This window comes from Pseudochaenichthys georgianus, chromosome 9, assembly GCF_902827115.2.
Source record: "Pseudochaenichthys georgianus chromosome 9, fPseGeo1.2, whole genome shotgun sequence".
Taxonomy (NCBI): domain Eukaryota; kingdom Metazoa; phylum Chordata; class Actinopteri; order Perciformes; family Channichthyidae; genus Pseudochaenichthys; species Pseudochaenichthys georgianus.
The window spans coordinates 5,852,931-5,871,626 of NC_047511.1; the positions used below are offsets into that span (position 1 = coordinate 5,852,931).

At 45.3% G+C, this 18,696-nt stretch overlaps 1 protein-coding gene across 1 annotated transcript; it reads left to right on the top strand.

Moving 5' to 3' along the window:
* Positions 1-182: 182 nt before the first annotated feature.
* Positions 183-16,239, top strand: LOC117452164 (PDZ domain-containing protein 2-like). The gene is made up of 10 exons (XM_071204250.1): positions 183-285; positions 5,269-5,414; positions 5,788-5,920; positions 6,498-6,641; positions 8,944-9,040; positions 12,509-12,657; positions 13,441-13,560; positions 15,540-15,654; positions 15,768-15,859; positions 16,210-16,239. Exons 1-10 carry the CDS (start codon positions 253-255, stop codon positions 16,237-16,239), a joined length of 1,059 nt encoding a protein of 352 aa, XP_071060351.1. The 5' UTR covers positions 183-252.
* Positions 16,240-18,696: the final 2,457 nt, after the last annotated feature.

Genomic DNA, 18,696 nt, shown 5'->3' on the forward strand with positions numbered 1-18,696 from the left:
CACGCAAGTTTGGAGTCATATCGAGATCGTCCTTCAACAGGGGCAGCACGGACTCAGACCTGCAGAACTGTTACAATGGCTCCTCGGCCCCCCTGATGCAGGGCTCAGTCCTCCAGGAGAGGACTCAGGGTGCATCCCCCCCACCACACACCCACAGAGGAAAGCCCTGACATCAGAAGTGTTCCTCAGCGGCTCCACAGAGGCACGGCCACGCTGCCGGCACGCTGTCACAGTCAGCTGTTAGAATACAAGATGGACTCCTTCAGCAGCGAGCCGTCAGGCCAGGTAAGGGATGGGGGGGCACTTTAAAATGTAATCCATTACAATAACTCGCTACATGTCAAAAACTGTAATCAGTAACCTAATCTGAGTGTCACAATATAAAAGTAATATAGCCTGATTAATTTCTGTTTCTTTTGTGTTACCTCAATATCAAATGTAATGCAAATCAAAATGTTTTTAATTAAGTGTATGTAACCTCAGAAAAGTAGAAACAAAAAATGTGAAACAGTAATAGTTTACAAATGCTGCTAAACTTAATACATGAATCTACTGCAATTAAAGAAATGTATTTAAAGTAGCCATAAAGAATATTCATTCAGTATATATCTTTATTTTTAAATGTATTGTGACACTGTAATCCAGATAGTAATCTCAATTTGTTTTTAATGTAACAGTAATCTTATCACCTACTTTTAGAATGTATTTGTAACCGTATTGTTAGTGCAATTTCTGGCTCACCAACCTTAAATGTTAACACAGAGAGAGATCAATAAAACACAAACACAGACATGGTTGGGATTAATTATTATTTAGTTGCACAACAACAATAATAATCTTGGAGTACAACATCACCTGCCACTACCTACCTACCTACCTACCTACCTACCTACCTACCTACCTACCTACCTATACCTACCTACCTACCTACCTACTACCTACCTACCTACCTACCTAGTACTTCAACATCAATGCATACGAATGTATGTGCTCGATATAGGCTGTATTGAACAAATACACAAACTAACTGTATCACTATAACATGATGGTGATAAAGAATGCACCTAACGTATTGATGTTCATTATAGTAATACAAAACAACGCATTAACCCTCTTGAGTCTTTTTGAGATGTCTCCTTACATCACCTTTTAAATGTACTTGTTATACATGGCACCCCGTGTGTTACATATCAAAGTGTTCTTGGTATAAATTCACTCACCTTAGAGCACTGTGATGAGATACTTAGCTCTAAAGCTGAACATTTGACATCCCATTTTTTTTAAATCTTCAAAACTCTTGTGAAAACGCAGACCTACTCATGGTCAATGCAGAGACGGTTTTGATGTGAGAATACATATGTATTGCCAGGAATACACAAATTAATGTAATGGAGTTTTGGCGATTAGGCCCCGTTGTGCAGGAGTATCATTCGGGAGGGGATAACCGATGAAACCCCCCAGGGTCTAGACCCTGGTGGTGGTGAATGGATAGTTGGGTTCGGTCTGAAGGGGAGGGGCTTATCTTGACCCTGGATTCGAGGGACAGGAGGTGAAAAGGGGTGGAGGAGGGTTGCGTTGAGTCACCTGAAATGACAGCTGTCAGAGGGGGAAGAGCAGATTTAAAAGGTTTAGCGGAGCGTTGTGATAGGGCTTGTGGGAATAGAGTGAAGTGATTGGTTAAGCTGGGGACTGAGGCCCCCGATCACTTTTTGAGAGGAGAGAGAGTAGTGACATGGACATAGTAAATTAATGAGAAAAGAAGGTCTTCCTGGTTGAACTTGCGCTGAGCTTCATTTCATCCATTTGGTTTCCCAAAGTCTTAGGTTAACAACAGTCACAAATATATGACTAACACTGTATTGTACATTTGTCTAAAATGAACATGTGTAAATTCGGATTTTGATACATGCTTGATACATCAGGACTGAATAGTGACTTCATATTACATACCAAGGTTGTGTGATGTGTACAAATGTGATGTGTACAAATGCAAATTCAGCATTAAGAACTCTTTTTCAACCGACATTTATTATAAATATGTTTTTTTCAACAAACTATTTATAAAAATATAAGAACTGGACAATCGTGTTTATTTCAATATCAGAACTTTTTTCACCAACTACTCATTATAAATGTAAAGGCAGGGTCTTTGTCCGTCTTCCAAGACAGTGGGGCTGACTGCTGTGCAGGTGGGGGTGATGGTGATGGTGCAGGCTGCTGGTGGCTGTGTTGGAGGGAGGGTACGTTTTGATTGTCCCGGTTGTTGATGCTGGTGGCTGTGTGGGAGGTACATGTGCTCTACGAGACCTCCTTTCTGGCCGGGTTGATGGTGGTGGCAGTGGGGGGTACGTGTGTTCTAAGAGACCTCCTTGCTGGCTGAGTTGATGCTGGTGGCTGTGGTGGAGCCTTTGTGCTGAGGTGTATCTTGACCTGGTGGCAGCCACAGATGCTGGTCTGCTGATCCTCAAACTGCATTGTGGTTCCGTAGCGTCGCTTTTGCCTCCGTTGCCGCTTCAACTTTTCAAGCGTCGACGGAAGCATCAGCCAATCAAATCCTATGCCAGTACAAGCTCTAGCCAATCAAACCGCGTGCTTGTGTGTCCGGGGCGGAAGATTTATGTGATTGGTGTTGGTCGCGCTCCAGACACGCCCACCGGCAAGCTTCAACGCACACTGCAATGTGGACGTACCGTTACTTTGAAACCTTGAAATGCGGAAATGTCGTCATCAGCAGGCCCATCTCGTGGTTTCGGAAAAGAAACGAGTGACACGAGCAGATTTCAGCCGAGACAGGCGGAAAGTTTGTCTCAAAACTGTGTAAAAAGACGATCCACGAGCAGAGATTTGAGATCCACGAGTAGAGATTTGAGATCCACAAGCAGAGACTTGAGATCCACGAGCAGAGACTTGAGATCCACGAGCAGAGATTTGAGATCCACGAGTAGAGATTTGAGATCCACGAGCAGAGACTTGAGATCCACAAGCAGAGACTTGAGATCCACGAGTAGAGATTTGAGATCCACAAGCAGAGATTTGAGATCCACAAGCAGAGACTTGAGATCCACAAGCAGAGATTTGAGATCCACAAGCAGAGATTTGAGATCCACGAGCAGAGACTTGAGATCCACAAGCAGAGACTTGAGATCCACAAGCAGAGACTTGAGATCCACAAGCAGAGATTTGAGATCCACGAGTAGAGATTTGAGATCCACGAGTAGAGACTTGAGATCCACGAGCAGAGATTTGAGATCCACGAGCAGAGATTTCAGCAAGCAGAGATTTGAGATCCACGAGTAGAGATTTGAGATCCACGAGCAGAGATTTGAGATCCACGAGCAGAGATTTGAGATCCACGAGCAGAGATTTGAGATCCACGAGCAGAGATTTGAGATCCACAAGCAGAGATTTGAGATCCGCGAGCAGAGATTTGAGATCAGAGATTTGAGATCCACGAGCAGAGATTTGAGATCCACGAGCAGAGATTTGAGATCCACGAGCAGAGATGTGAGATCCACGAGCAGAGATTTGAGATCCACGAGCAGAGATTTGAGATCCACGAGCAGAGACTTGAGATCCACGAGCAGAGATTTCAGCAAGCAGAGATTTGAGATCCACGAGCAGAGATTTGAGATCCACGAGCAGAGAGTTCAGCAAGCAGAGATTTGAGATCCACGAGTAGAGATTTGAGATCCACGAGCAGAGATTTGAGATCCACGACCAGAGATTTGAGATCCACGAGCAGAGATTTGAGATCCACGAGCACATTTTTGGTCGACAAATACAAAATGGATTCACAAATGCCTGATCGAAAGTTGTCAATGTTAAAGAGATATTCACAAATTCCTTTTGTTTATTTGTACATTAATTATAGTATTCACAGATCTTTTTTTAATTTGCTGATCTGTTTTACATTAGCAAATGTATTTGTGAGTTTGCGAATCTTTTAAATGCATTTGTGGATGTGGATGTTTTACATTTACAAATCACATATTTACACACAAATTATTTTTGTGTTCACACAAATATTCATGAGACAAATCTAAGCCCATAGAAGAGAGGCTCGCTGTCCGAGTGCTCAGGAGCCGTCGATGAGGAGGAGGCGACTCTGAGGATCATATACGTGACCACGGGACCACAACCTCCGCTTTGATTGGTTGCCCTTAATAAGGCATTGTTTTCACCTGCATAATTAACTGTTCAGTATGTAGATAATGAAGCAACAAACAAAGATTATTAAAGGTTATCAACAATACCATAATACACTGAATAAACGGAAACATTGACTTTATTTAAGTGTATTATGTCAACAGATTCTACATAACTGTATTAGCACCTGGACCAGGACCTGCCCCGCCTTCTGTGTCAGGAGGGGACAAATCCTCCTGATTGCATAACACTTTATCACAACAATGGAAATGCCAGAAACAGCTGGGTCCAGCAGCCAGGTGTTCAGTGGTGCACAGATGTGTGTCCAGATGTCTGATAGCATGAATAGGATAGTGATAGTGTTTAACATGTGCGTCAGAGGATTGAGACAGACAGCTGGTGCATCCTCTCATCAGAGCGATTGCAGATGATAATGTCTGCAGCCAGCATCGGTGGAGATGGCCTCTCTTTTAAATCCTTGTACAAGTCCTGAACATATCTGATAAAGCTGAGCTGTGGAAGTGCAGACGTTAAAGGGACAGTTTTGGTGTTTTGATGTGGGGTTGTCTGAGGTACTTCTACACCGTCATAAGATGACAGATTTGAAAGTAAGAACAGGTTCCAGGTGACGGACATGTGTATATTCCAAACAAAACAGACATACTATATGAGCATAAAATGTAAAGGGGCCCTCTTCTGCTCATTGGTAGGTTCATATCAGTATTTAGTATCTCTACTGCGACATGTCTCCGTGCTTTAATGTTCAAAAAGGAAAAGTTGGAGCGCTAGCCAATAGAAGCACGAGTGTTACATTGTGAGGTCCAATGGAGGTGTTTCAGGCAGGGGGGGGGTGTGGGAGAGAACACAGGGATGTTATCCTTTGCAGACCGTTCACATGCACACAAACCTATAACACACTACAGGGAAGGGACACACCTCAAAAGCATAATGGGGCCTCTTTAATATATATACTCTTGAGCATCAGATGCAGCCTTTTCTATGTATTCCTTCTCACTTCATCCGGTTGATTTTCTTTCCGCTTTATGATCTATATAAATTATTTGTCTCACAACCCTGATTTGACATCGTGTTTGACGTATGTTTGTTTGTGCTGCTTTGTAGCCCAGAGAGGGCAGCCACATCTGGAAGATGCATATGGTGAAGGGGGAGGAGGGCCTCGGCATACAGATCACAGGGGGGCGGGGCTCCAAGCGCTCCCCTCATGGCATCATCATCGCCCGCGTGGAGAAGGCGGGTGCCATTCACAGGTACATTGAGCATTCATCCCGTCACAGCAATTCAATTACTATGTCTTTATTAGGTGTAGCACTGTCATATATGCTGATGATGTGATGTTTATTTGTCTGTAGAACTCAAGCTGCCACACTTATTTACCCAAACAAACCATGATGGAAACTCACTATGTCTACCTTAATGCTAGATGCAGGTTATGTTGTATAAAATAGTTATAAAGAATTGAAGAGTTAAACCTCAGTGGAGCTTTGAAAGATGTGCAAGCTATTGTAACATATTGGACACCTGTGATGAGCGGTGTGATGAAAGTTCTGCTTGAGTGTGAGGTTGTTGTAAATACATGCACAGTATTATGTAAGTGTGTGTGTCTGACTGTGTGTGTTTCAGGGACGGGCGTCTCCATGCCGGCGATGAGCTGCTGATGATTAACGGTCAGTCTCTGGTGGGGCTCACTCATCAGGAGGCTGTCGGCATCCTCCGCTCCACGTCTGGTCTGGTGCAGCTGGTGGTGGCTAGCAGGGTAACACACACACACACACACACACACACACACACACACACACACACACACACACACACACACACACACACACACACACACACACACACACACACACACACACACACACACACACACACACACACACACACACACACACACACACACACACAAATATACCTTCTGTCCCTGCCAAATGGATATTCATGCAAATGTTGGGGAACATCCCTGGAATCAATACACTGGACAGAGTGGAGACAGAAATGGACTCACTGAAGACAAACACTCCACATCCTAACGAGGCTGCTAACTGTATACAAAGTGTATTTTGTCTCAACGGTGGGAAGACATTTTTGTCACAATTTCAAAAAACATTCTCCCTATTTCATGCAGGAAGCCATTAAACACAAATATATAATGACAGACTTGAGAAAGTTCCAGGTAGGGTTCCTGTTGTGATAACATCATGCAGCCATAGTATTTCATACTGTACCCGTTGGACACGGCAATACATTGTAGTATGTTTGTAGCACAATGAATACACATTCTTGAAAGCAACATCTTACATTTGACTGTTTCTGTCTTTGCGTCCCTGCAGGAGGAGGCAGATGTTGGTTTTGAGCGCTTCCCCTCCACCAGTCTGCCGGACCTGGTCAGTACCTGCAGTTCCCTGTCCTGCCCCCCCCAGACTGCCCCCCCTCTCTCCCCCCAGACCTCCAACTGCAGCACCGACCCCTACCTGGTAGATAATATACTTTGTTTTTGTGTGTGTGAGGAGTAAGGGAGTTTACATCAGAGCCACCCCCCCCCCCCCGCTGGACGTTTGACTTTTCTTTCTGTCTTCACGTTATGCAGATAATAGTCGGAGACCTTAAAGTAACGCAAGTAACAAGATTATTTTGTGCTTAGTAACTGTAATGTAATTACTGCTGAACCAACAGGGACGCGTGATATTACAAATGTAATCTGATTAACCCAATGCCCGCCCCCAGCAGAGCCGCAGCGCATACTTGCCAACCTTGAGACCTCAGAAATCGCCTCACCCTCTCAGACTTTCAGTTGCGTGCGCTACTAAAGAGACGCGCTACCATGGAAACCAAACAATGGTGGAGCTGTATTAAAGTCAGAGTGGAAACAGTCGTGAGTAAATCTGATTTTGTCAGAAATCGGGAGAAATGCGGAAGAAATATGATGCCGGGAGGAAACCGGGAGAGGGCAGTGAAATCGGGAGTGTTGGCAAGTATGCCGCACAGTCGAATATATGTCACTGCAGTGAGAAGCGTAGACAAAGTTTACGCATTGTAACAATCTAGTGGGGAGCAGATTAGGGGGAACACACACACACACACACACACACACACACACACACACACACTGGAATCTCTCACTATCCATCACTCTTATAAAACACTTTATCATTAACACTCAAGGTACGAGTAATGTAAGTTATGATATTACACTCCTATAAAGTGTGTGAGAGTGTGAGTGTGTGTGTGTGTGTGTGTGTGTGTGTGTGTGTGTGTGTGTGTGTGTGTGTGTGTGTGTGTGGTGTGTGTGTGCGTGCGTGCGTGCGTGTACGTGCGTGCGTGCGTGTGTGTGTGTGTGTGTGTGTGTGAGGTAGCAGTGTTTGGCCTCTAGCTCAGAGATCCCTCTGGTGGACGAACTGTTTTATTCTATGATCAATCTGTAATGGTTCTAGTAAGGATTAGAAGTGTTTAAAGTGTTACATCTTATTTGAGTGCTCTAATTGATAAATCTATACTTTGATGTTGATCTCTTCTAACTTGGGTAGTTTAAATGAGTTAACATGATGCATTTGTCATGCACACTAAGGCCATTAACTAAAAGCACATGCATTATTTTTACATTTGTATTAACATCATTATAAATAGGATAACATTTATTCCGATATACAGTATATAGACAATATATCATGATATTCAACATCAGGAAGATACGCCCACAGCTGACCCAGAAATCGACGCAGGTTCTGGTCCAGGCTCTCGTCACCTCACGCCTAGACTACTGCAACTCCCTCCTGGCAGGTCTACCTGCATGTGCCATCCGACCTCTGCAGCTCATCCAGAATGCAGCGGCTCGTCTGGTCTTCAACCTTCCTAAATTCTCCCACACCACGCCGCTCCTCCGCTCCCTCCACTGGCTTCCGGTAACTGCTAGAATCCACTTCAAGACACTGGTGCTTGCGTACCATGCTGCGAATGGATCTGGCCCTTCCTACATCCAGGACATGGTTAAACCGTACACCCCAGCACGTGCACTCCGCTCTGCATCAACCAAACGACTCGCTGCACCCTCGCTGCGAAGGGGACCCAAGTTCCCATCAGCAAAAACACGTGGGTTTGCTATCCTGGCTCCAAAATGGTGGAATGAGCTCCCCATTTAAATCAGGACCGCAGAAAGCCTGCACACCTTCCAGACTGAAAACTCATCTCTTTCGACTCCACTTCGAGCGATAGAACTATTAACAAAGAACTGCTAACAGAGCACTTATATACTAATAAAGGACTGGCTTAGCCAGTTGAGCAGCACTTGAAACGATTGGCTCTTTGAAACCTGATGTTCTTATATGATTCTGTTTTCCTCAAGGTTGTGTCTTCCTGGTCGAATGTACTTATTGTAAGTCGCTTTGGATAAAAGCGTCAGCTAAATGCAATGTAATGTAATGTAATAAATAGGAGAAACCAAGCCATTATCTTTAGACTGTCATCAGCCTCATACAGCCCGAGAGATCCTTTGTTTCATAACCACGTTCCATGAGACTCAGACTGTTTGGTTATGGAGGAGGCTCCTCAGATAGAGCAGTCGGCTATTTGGGGTCACGCCTAATATTATGTGTGTACACAATGGAAGTGTTGTGATGTCAAACCAAACAGTTGTATTTATGTAAACAGTTTGTCAACGTCAACAAATATATATATATATATATATATTAGTATTGCTCTGTAGGTTAATTGTGGATGTACAGATATCAGACACTTTAAAGAAGAGATGAACTGATACCTGTGTGTGTTTTCTGCTTACAGACTAACATGGAGAAGGTAGAAGGACAAAGTGAGACAGAGGCCCCCAGAGGGTCCTGCTGGAGCCCCACAACCACCAAGATCTGCAGTCGAGCCCAGGGTCAGTACCTCTCAGAAAAAAGATTTACACTAACACCAAAGTGCTTCTGGAATGGAAAGATTGCATCTAATTTGGTACAAATATTCATACATACAGTATACTGTATAGCTATGTATTACATTACATTGCATTTAGCTGACGCTTTTATCCAAAGCGACTTACAATAAGTACATTCGACCAGGAAGATACAACCTTGAAGAAAACAGAATCATATAAGTACATCAGGTTTCATAGAGCCAAGCATTTCAAGTGCTACTCAACTGGCTTTAGATAAGCCAGTCCTTTATTAGTATATAAGTGCTTTGTTAATAGTTCTATCGCTCGAAGTGGAGTCGAAAGAGATGAGTTTTCAGTCTGGAAGGTGTGTAAGCTTTCTGCTGTCCTGATGTCAATGGGGAGCTCATTCCACCATTTTGGAGCCAGGATAGCAAACCCACGTGTTTTTGCTGATGGGAACTTGGGTCCCCCTCGCAGCGAGGGTGCAGCGAGTCGTTTGGCTGATGCAGAGCGTAGTGCACGTGCTGGGGTGTACGGTTTAACCATGTCCTGGATGTAGGAAGGGCCAGATCCATTCGCTGCATGGTACGCAAGTACCATTGTCTTGAAGTGGATTCTAGCAGTTACCGGAAGCCAGTGGAGGGAGCGGAGGAACGGCGTGGTGTGGGAGAATTTAGGAAGGTTGAAGACCAGACGAGCCGCTGCATTCTGGATGAGCTGCAGAGGTCGGATGGCACATGCAGGCAGACCAGCCAGGAGGGAGTTGCAGTAGTCTAGCTGTGAGGTGACGAGAGCCTGGACCAGAACCTGCGTCGCTTTCTGGGTCAGCTGGGGCTAGCTAGTCAGGTCAAGAGAGGGACAATCTTTTCCCGGAAGGAAAAGCAGTTCAGTTTTGTCAAGGTTGAGCTTGAGGTGATGAGCAGACATCCACTGAGAGATGTCAGCTAGACAAGCAGAGATGCGTGCGACGACCTGGGTCTCTGAGCGGGGAAAGGACAGAATTAATTGGGTGTCGTCAGCGTAGCAGTGGTATGAAAAACCATGCGGGCTAATGACAGATCCGAGCAAGTTTGTGTACAGGGAGAAGAGGAGGGGACCAAGAACAGAGCCCTGAGGGACCCCTGTAGTTAATTGACAAGGGTCGGACTCGGACCCTCTCCAAGTAACCCTGTAGGTGTGGTCTTTGAGGTATGAGGTGATGAGGGAAAGTGCAGAGCCTGAAACTCCAAGTTCTTGGAGAGTGTGAAGGAGGATCTGATGATTCACCGTGTCGAATGCAGCAGACAGGTCCAACAGGATGAGGACAGAGGAGAGGGAGGCTGCTTTGGTAGTGTGCAGTTCATCAGTGACAGCAAGGAGGGCAGTTTCTGTGGAGTGGCCTGCCTTGAAACCAGACTGGTGCGGATCCAGAAGGTTGTTCTGATGGAGATAACAGGAGAGTTGTCTAAAGACAGCGCGTTCAAGTGTTTTAGACAGGAACGGGAGGAGAGAGACAGGCCTGTAGTTTATAACATCAGACGGGTTGAGAGTGGGTTTCTTCAGGAGAGGGTTTACTCTTGCCTCCTTGAGACTGTTTGGAAAGTGACCAGAAGTTAGAGAAGTGTTGATGAAATGGGTGAGAAACGGTAGAATATCAGGAGCGATAGTCTGAAGGAGGTTTGAAGGGATAGGGTCCAGAGGACAGGTGGTAGGGCGGGCAGAGGTAATGAGGGTAAGAACCTCACTTGGAGAGAGAGGGGAAAAGGAGGTTAGTGTGTGGGTGAAAGTAGGGTCTGGTGACCCAGCGGTGAGTAAAGGTGAGTCAGAAAAAGAAGAGCGAATATCATCAACCTTTTTTTCAAAGTGGTTAACAAAGTCGCTTGACAGAAGGGAGGAGGGGGAAGGGGCTTTGGGGGGGTCCAAGAGGGTGGAGAAGATGGAAAATAGTTTTTTAGGATTGGAATAGGAAGATTGGATCTTATCTTGAGAGAAAGTGCTTTTTGCCTGAGAGATCGAAGCAGAGAAAGAGGAGAGGAGAGCCTGATAGGTTAGGAGGTCGTCACGGTGTTTGGATTTCCACCGTTTCCGCTCTGCTGCCCGAAGGACGGTTCTATTAGCACGCAGTGCGTCATTTAGCCAGGGAGCAGGAGGGGACTGACGAGCCTGCCGAGATGTGAGAGGACAGAGAGAGTCCAGAGAGGATGAGAGAGAGTAGAGAGGAGAGTTTCTGCAGCAGAGTTTGGAGGCAGGAGTTGGAACGAGTCAGAGGAAGGGAGGGCTGAGAGCACCGAGGAGGCAAAGGTAGAGGGGGAGAGGGAACGGAGGTTACGGCGGACAGGTGCAGGATGAGAAGAGATTAGTTTGTTATGTTTGGAAAGGGGTAGAGAGAATGAAATGAAGAAGTGATCGGAGGTGTGGAGCGGGTTTACAGAGAGGTTAGCAGTAGCGCAGTTCCTTGAGAATATGAGATCAAGGACATTGCCAGCTTTATGAGTCGGTGGGGACGGAGACAGTGAGAAAGCAAAGGTGGATAACAGAGATGTTAGTTCGTCTATCTTCCCCGTCTGGAGGTTGAAGTCTCCGAGAAGTACAGCGGGAGGGCCAGTTTCAGGGATGTGTGAGAGGAGAGGATCTAATTCCTCCAAGAAGTCCCCCAAGGCGCCTGGTGGACGGTAGAGAACAACAATGGTTCATTGTATAGGATGTATGGATGTGTTTGTGTGCAATAAACCTGCAATGTGCAACACAGACACTTTTCTTGCAATACCGTGCAATAATCACCATTGTGTGAAAAACAAGCATGGTTTTAAATGTCCCAACATGTTCATAATGTCTCAGCACCTAATATGTAACCTCATTTTTACCCATGGATGTGTACTTTTTTTGTCTTTATTTTATTCAAGTATTACTAACGTGTGCTTTTCTTCTCTATATCAAAGTCAACTTTAATGTCAATCTTTCAGTTTGTGTGTACAGACAGGGAGATCTAAAATAAAATTATACAATATACAGATATGTATTAAAATATGTATATCCTACTGTAAATACACACAATCAACAGACACATTTACACATATGCACACATTAAGATAAAAAAACACAACAATCGAGATATACAAAATAACAGTCACTTCAATATCAATACCTTTGGTGCAATAGAAAATCATTTAATAAATGTGCTTATTCTTTATCATTGCATGCCTTCTTTTCAACCTGCTATGCCACTTTTAGCTGTCACACTGTAGATGTCACTGCTGTGGGACTAATGAAGGGATTCTGATTCGGATTATGTTCCATCGCATACATAAGACTGAAATACAGTTCAAACTAAAACACGTAAAAGAACAGTCCACAGGTTAAAAAAATAAATGTATTCTCATTTTCATCTCAAGAACATACTTGTCAAATCTAGCCAGAGTCTGTATTGGTATTTTGTACCGTACCATGGCTACTTCTGTGCAGAGGACTGAAATGATTGTGTTTGCGGCTCAGGTGGGGGCACTCGTCTGGAGTCGGTGGGGGAGGACGACGAGCTGCTGGTGGAGAACGGGGTGAGCAGCTGTGAGGTGGTGGAGAAGCCTCCACCTGGACGACGGAAACACTCCTTACCTCAACAACTAGATAGTGCTGGAGTGAGACAGGTCAGTGAACGCACCAGCTCGCTCTTCATACAGCTCAGGGTGCTAATGTGTACACAAAGCTTACAATGTGCCCTTAGTTGTATTATTTATCATGACACAACAAAGAACAAAAGTTAGTTGGGTTTGGAACTTACAAATTGTTCCAGGAACTGTATAGCTACTAAAAACCAAACTCAGGAATAAATGTCATTTTTGATTTGTTTTTCCCTTTCGTCCAAAGAACTGAGAATATAAGGCAGCATGACACAAAGTCATCCAGTATTTTAACAAATGAAAAAAACAGATGGTAATAATAAAATATGACAACGCACAAAAAATATCACCAGCCGGTAAAGAGCAATGCAGGAATGACCCATAAAACCCAGAAATGATTTAGCGTGTACCACTCCCGGGGTTCAGGGGGAGTGGCTGTACCCGTAGGATAGAAAAGGGGGAAGTGACGTCTGACTCAGAGGTCGCGCGGCTGTGGAGAAGAACGTGTTGCCCACATTCTGTACACTGAGTTTAGGCTAGTTAGCTAGCAGGTTTATTGTTTTGGGTGCAGTCACTTTTGCCTCCACTTGCTGTTCAAATAAATGTTGAAATAAAAAGTAAATCTGTTCATATGGGTGTTGAGAGATGTATCCATAGATTTAGTCCCTAATTTGGCTCTCAAAGTGCACCAGATTGATGCATTTAACTTCAACATTTAAAAAAAAAATCTTCCCGGGGGAGGAAACAATCGTTCTGTTTTTACAAGGTGAATGTGTCTGACTCTCTTTGCCTTGTTTATCTCCCTGTCAGGAATATCAGATCATTAAGAAATCCGCCCGCTCGCTGAGCACCATTCAAGTGGAGTCTCCATGGCGACTGGCCCAGCCGTCCATTATCTCCAGCATAGTGCTGATGAAAGGCCAGGGCAAGGTGAGTGCACTCCTTTGACATGAATAAAGCACAGAACATTTAAGAAGCATATGTATATGTGAGCACACAGTGACAACAGCACAGAGGGTCCTGACATTAATACATGTTAAACAAGGTGGACTCACTCTCTTAACCTTATGTAACAAAGGCGCTGCACCATCAGGATCACACTGTCAGGCCTGTAGTCATGCACAGTGAGCATATTATTAAACGCCACTGTTGGTAACAGTTGTATGTGTCACACAAAACATTAGAATATAAAGGGGTAGAGTATTTAATAAAGGGTATGTGGTTTTGTCAGGACCTCATGTACTTGACATGACAACATCACACCTCAGAAGCTTATCAGTAACCTCTTCACAGTTGAACAGAATCAGAATACTCTGTTCAAGCCGGGGGGGTTTGGCTTTCATGACAGCTATAGAATGAAAACACACAAGATACAAAAATCAAATAATGAAATGATGTATATAAACATAAGATGCTAAAGTTAGAATGTGCAGGGAACAAAAATGAATACAATTAAATAAAAACACATTTATATCAATTCTTATACAACTTGGATCATACGTGGTACAGTACGTTTGGTACGTTCCAATAAGATTACCAGACCGTGATGATTGTAAGTAATGTATAACATCGATGTTATATTGCAGTAATATCTGATACTGTCAACGGCTTTTTGCTGTAGTGGTTTTATATTACATACACGTCACTTGTTAGATGCTTTTATCCAATACTGGTGGGCAGTCCCCACAGGAACAATTTGGGGTGAAGTGTCTTGTCCAAGGACACAGCGGAATGTTGACTGCAGCGGGATTCAAACCAGTGCCACCTGTGATCCTAAGATCAGCGCACTAACCACTTGAGCCACAACCTCCCTTTATTACATGTGATTACATCCATTACACAGATAATCAAGCATGTTCCTGACGTTGCATTGTCTTTTCGGAGGAAGGGCCTCATGTAGAGAGACGGTTTAAACTATCAGTTAACCTACCAGTTGTTTTTCTGGGTTAATCGCTGGTCTATGTAATAGTGAAAAAAGAGTTTCCCAAAGTGACACAATGACATCTTTATTGCCTTGTTGTGCCAGTTCAAATCCAGTTAATCATTTAAATATAAAACAAATCTGGAAAAATCAGCAACTCCATATTTGACAGAGTGATGAGATAAGTTCTGACCTTTTGGAATAAAAATAGTTAATCGATTATCAAATTAGAAGCATATTCTTTTGCATCGGATTGATTAAGATATCATTGCAGCCCTAACTTAAGTAATGAAATCAGTTAGAATATTTGTATCTCTTATGTAATGACAAATGAATGCACAATCTCATAGAAAGCAATCAAATGCCCTCTGTCAACTATACATTCAAAACAATAAGGTTTTAGTTTAGTTGAATTGATAGTGTCGTGGACGGTCCCCATCGATGAACTGTCACAAAAACAGTAAATGGTGCAGCTTTAGCCGACATGGCTAATTTCCAGCTGTTGTCCCCGGCCAGATGGTAATAGACACCCTTAAAATGACAATATATCAACAGCATTAGTTATAAGAAAATATATAAAATAAAATAAAAAGGAGGAAAGACAAGTAGATAAAAGAGAACAATAAACAACACACGTTACTACATATAGTACATGTCACATATAGCACTTAATCACATAACAGAAACGAGGGGCAACATCCATGATCACAACATGTAACACAACATGTAAAGAAAGCAGCAGAAATGTGAGTCTTTAGGGCAGAACATTTTTTATTAATGTTATGCTGGAAACAATACACATAAGAAACATGACAATATAAACACACACACAAAGACATAAAAACCTCTTGACATCTTCTCTCTTGTGTCACCACCCAAAAATGTAATGCTAAAATTAATTTTCTCAGAAAAGCAAAATGAATGAACATCGCCTGGTGTGTGTCTTTGTGAGTCATTCTTTACTTGAATAACAATGTGATTTCTGCAGGGCCTGGGCTTCAGTATAGTCGGAGGGCAGGACTCAGCACGAGGTCAGATGGGAATATTTGTCAAAACCATCTTTCCTCATGGAGCTGCAGCAGCTGACGGCCGACTGAAAGAGGGTAACCTTTCACGTTCATTCTGGGAAGGAACTGAGAGAGCTTATAGGAAGTCAAATGCATACTAGTGGGATCTACATTTACACTTCTCAGAGTAATAGTGTGCTTCCCTGTAGGAGACGAGGTTCTGGAGGTGAATGGAGAGTCTCTGCAAGGACTCACTCACCAGCAGGCCATCCAGACCTTCAAGGTGAGCCACATGAGGACAGTAAGTTCAGAACTGTTTGATCTCACAGGACAAGCTGAAGGAGCTCAAACTGTGTGCATGGCCGTATCCACCATTCAGGTCACCGAGGTCCGGACCTTGGTCATTTTTTCGAGGTGTATATAATAACAGTTGTCAAATAACTGCACATAATTCACAGGGTTATCTGTAGTAGTTCCATTTACTAGCGGTGGGGGCGCTGCATAACTACGTAGCCTACATTAAAGCAAACAGAAGAAGACGACATTAATTTATCAACAAATCTCCGCGGCCCGGACTTGTATCGGAGCAGCGGAGTGATGAGGTATCTAGAGATCTGAGTCCAGTGGGCTGCTTGTGTTTCTGCTCATCAGGACATCATAGGACCAGCAGACCCTGTGTGAACGCTCTACGTTAGTCAGTGGACGTCCGACAACATGCACAATAACTTATATTGCAGCCATAGGCTAAACTTTTGTGTAAATCCCATGAAGAAAATAGCTAGAGAGCTAAAGTTAATTTCTTTCATCAATCAATCAATCAATCAATGTTTATTTATATAGCCCAATATCACAAATGTTACATTTGTCTCAGTGGTCTTCACAGTGTGTACAGAATATCAGTATGACAATACGACACCCTCTGTCCTCAGACCCTCACATCGTACAAGGAAACACTTCCAAAGAAAACCCAGTTTAAAGGGAACATGGGAGAAACCTCAGGGAGAGCCACAGAGGAGGGATCCCTCTCCCAGGACGGACAGACGTGCAATAGATGCCGTGTGTAAATTGAAAAGATAATACATTTGCAACATAGGTAGTCCAAATGTTTGGAAATGCATGTGTATAATAGGAAGATGAATCCACGAGGATATCCATCCAGGACCGATGATCCAGGACCACAGCCACGACTCAAGATCCAGCGCTCGCGATCTAGGACACAGGACATTTTCATCCAATGTCAGACCTTTTAACGAAAGTTGCAATGCTTTTATTTCATTATAATTTGAGTAAAAGGTTGAAGAGATAGCATTTATTGTTTTATTTTTCACTGACACAGATATAATAAAAAATACTATCTGTCCAAGCTCAGCTTTGGTAAGGGAGATACAGGACAGGCAGAGAGAAAGAGAGAAAGTGATGGAAGTCAGAGAGGAACTGCAGGTACAGCCTTCTGAGCCCAGGGTTGCATTTACATCATGGTCATGTGCTGTTCAACACAAACAATGTAGGCTTAATAACCCCATCTATCTGCAAAGAGAAATGAACTAAATTACTGTTAGTAATTAACAGTTAATTGTTTTTAATACACTGACTGGCAGGAGCGACAAGTGAGGAGGAGCATACAGTTAACAATGAGGAATGAGTAGAGAACAGAGAAAGTAATGAACAGAAAGAAGACAGAGAGATTACCCCACAAAACTAGGGCCACCAGGGTGGGTGGAGGGGGTCCGGAGGACGGGCCTTGACTGACAGCCCAGGGCACGGCAGAGGACGAGGAAGGGGTCTCCGGCAGACGGCCCGGGGCAAGGCAGAGTTCGAGGAGGGGGTCTCGGGCGGACGGCCCGGGGGCAAGGCAGAGTTCGAGGAGGGTCTCGGGCGGACGGCCCGGGGGCAAGGCGCAGAGTTCGAGGAGGGGGTCTCGGGCGGACGGCCCGAGGGCAAGGCAGAGTCCAAAAAGGCGTCGAAGACCACAGCGGGCGAACCCAGGGGACCGGGCACTAGGGCGAAGGCAGCGGCAGGAAGAGTCAGGGGGCCGGGTCCGAGGGCGAGGACCGCGGCCGGGAAAGTCAGGGGGCCGGGCTCGAGGGCGAAGACCGCGGCACTCAGGGGGCCGGGCTCGAGTGCGAAGACCGGACAGTTCCGGAGGTCGGGCAGGAGCCGGTGTCGACCGGACAGGATCTGGAGCCGGTGGGACAGGTGTCGGCAAGATCCCCCACGGAAGAGGACACAGGGCCGGCAGGTCCCCCGGCAGGAGAGTAGTCTGCCAGACCTCCAACGGCACAGGACATAGGGTTGGCAGGACTCCCGGCAGAAGAGTAGTCGGCGGCGCCTCCAACGGCACAGGACATAGGGTTGGCAGAACCCCTGGCAGGAGAGCAGTCGGTGGGATCCCCAACGGGACAGGACATGGAGTTGGCAGGACCCTCAGCGGAACCTCCAACGGCACTTGAGTAGGGACTTGAGTGGGGACTCGATAGAAAACTCGAACGGAGACTCGAGAGGGAACTCGAGCGGTGACTCGAGAGGGAACTCGAGAGGTGACTGGAGAGGTGACTCGAGAGGGGACTCGAGAGGGACTTGAGAGGGGATTCGAGAGGGGACTCGAGAGGGGACCTGAGAAGGAACTTGACAGGGAACTCGAGAGGAGACCTGAGAGGGGACCTGAGAGGGGACTCGAGAGGGGACTCGAGAAGAGACTCGAGAGGGGACCTGATAAGGAACTTGAGAGGAGACTCGAGAGGAGACTCGAGAGGAGACTCGAGAGGAGACTCGAGAGGAGAGCGAGAGGGAACTCAAGAGGAGACTTGAGAGGGAACTTGTGTCGGTCGGTACGCCGACAGGACACGGGGAGCTGGTGTCGGCTGGAGAGCCAACAGGAGACGAGGTGCGGAGTCGGCCGGTACGCCGACAGGACTCGGGGAGATGGCGTCGGCCGGTAAGCCAGTCCTGGAGCCGAAACTGGAGTCGGGACCATGGCTACTGGGGCCAGTACTGAAGCCGGAACCATGGCTGCTGGGGCCAGTACTGGGGCCCGAACCATGGTTGCTGGGGCCAGGACTGGGGCTGGAACCATGGCTGCTGGGGCCGGAACCATGGCTGCTGGGGCCGGTTCTGTAGCCGAAACCATGGCTGCTGGGC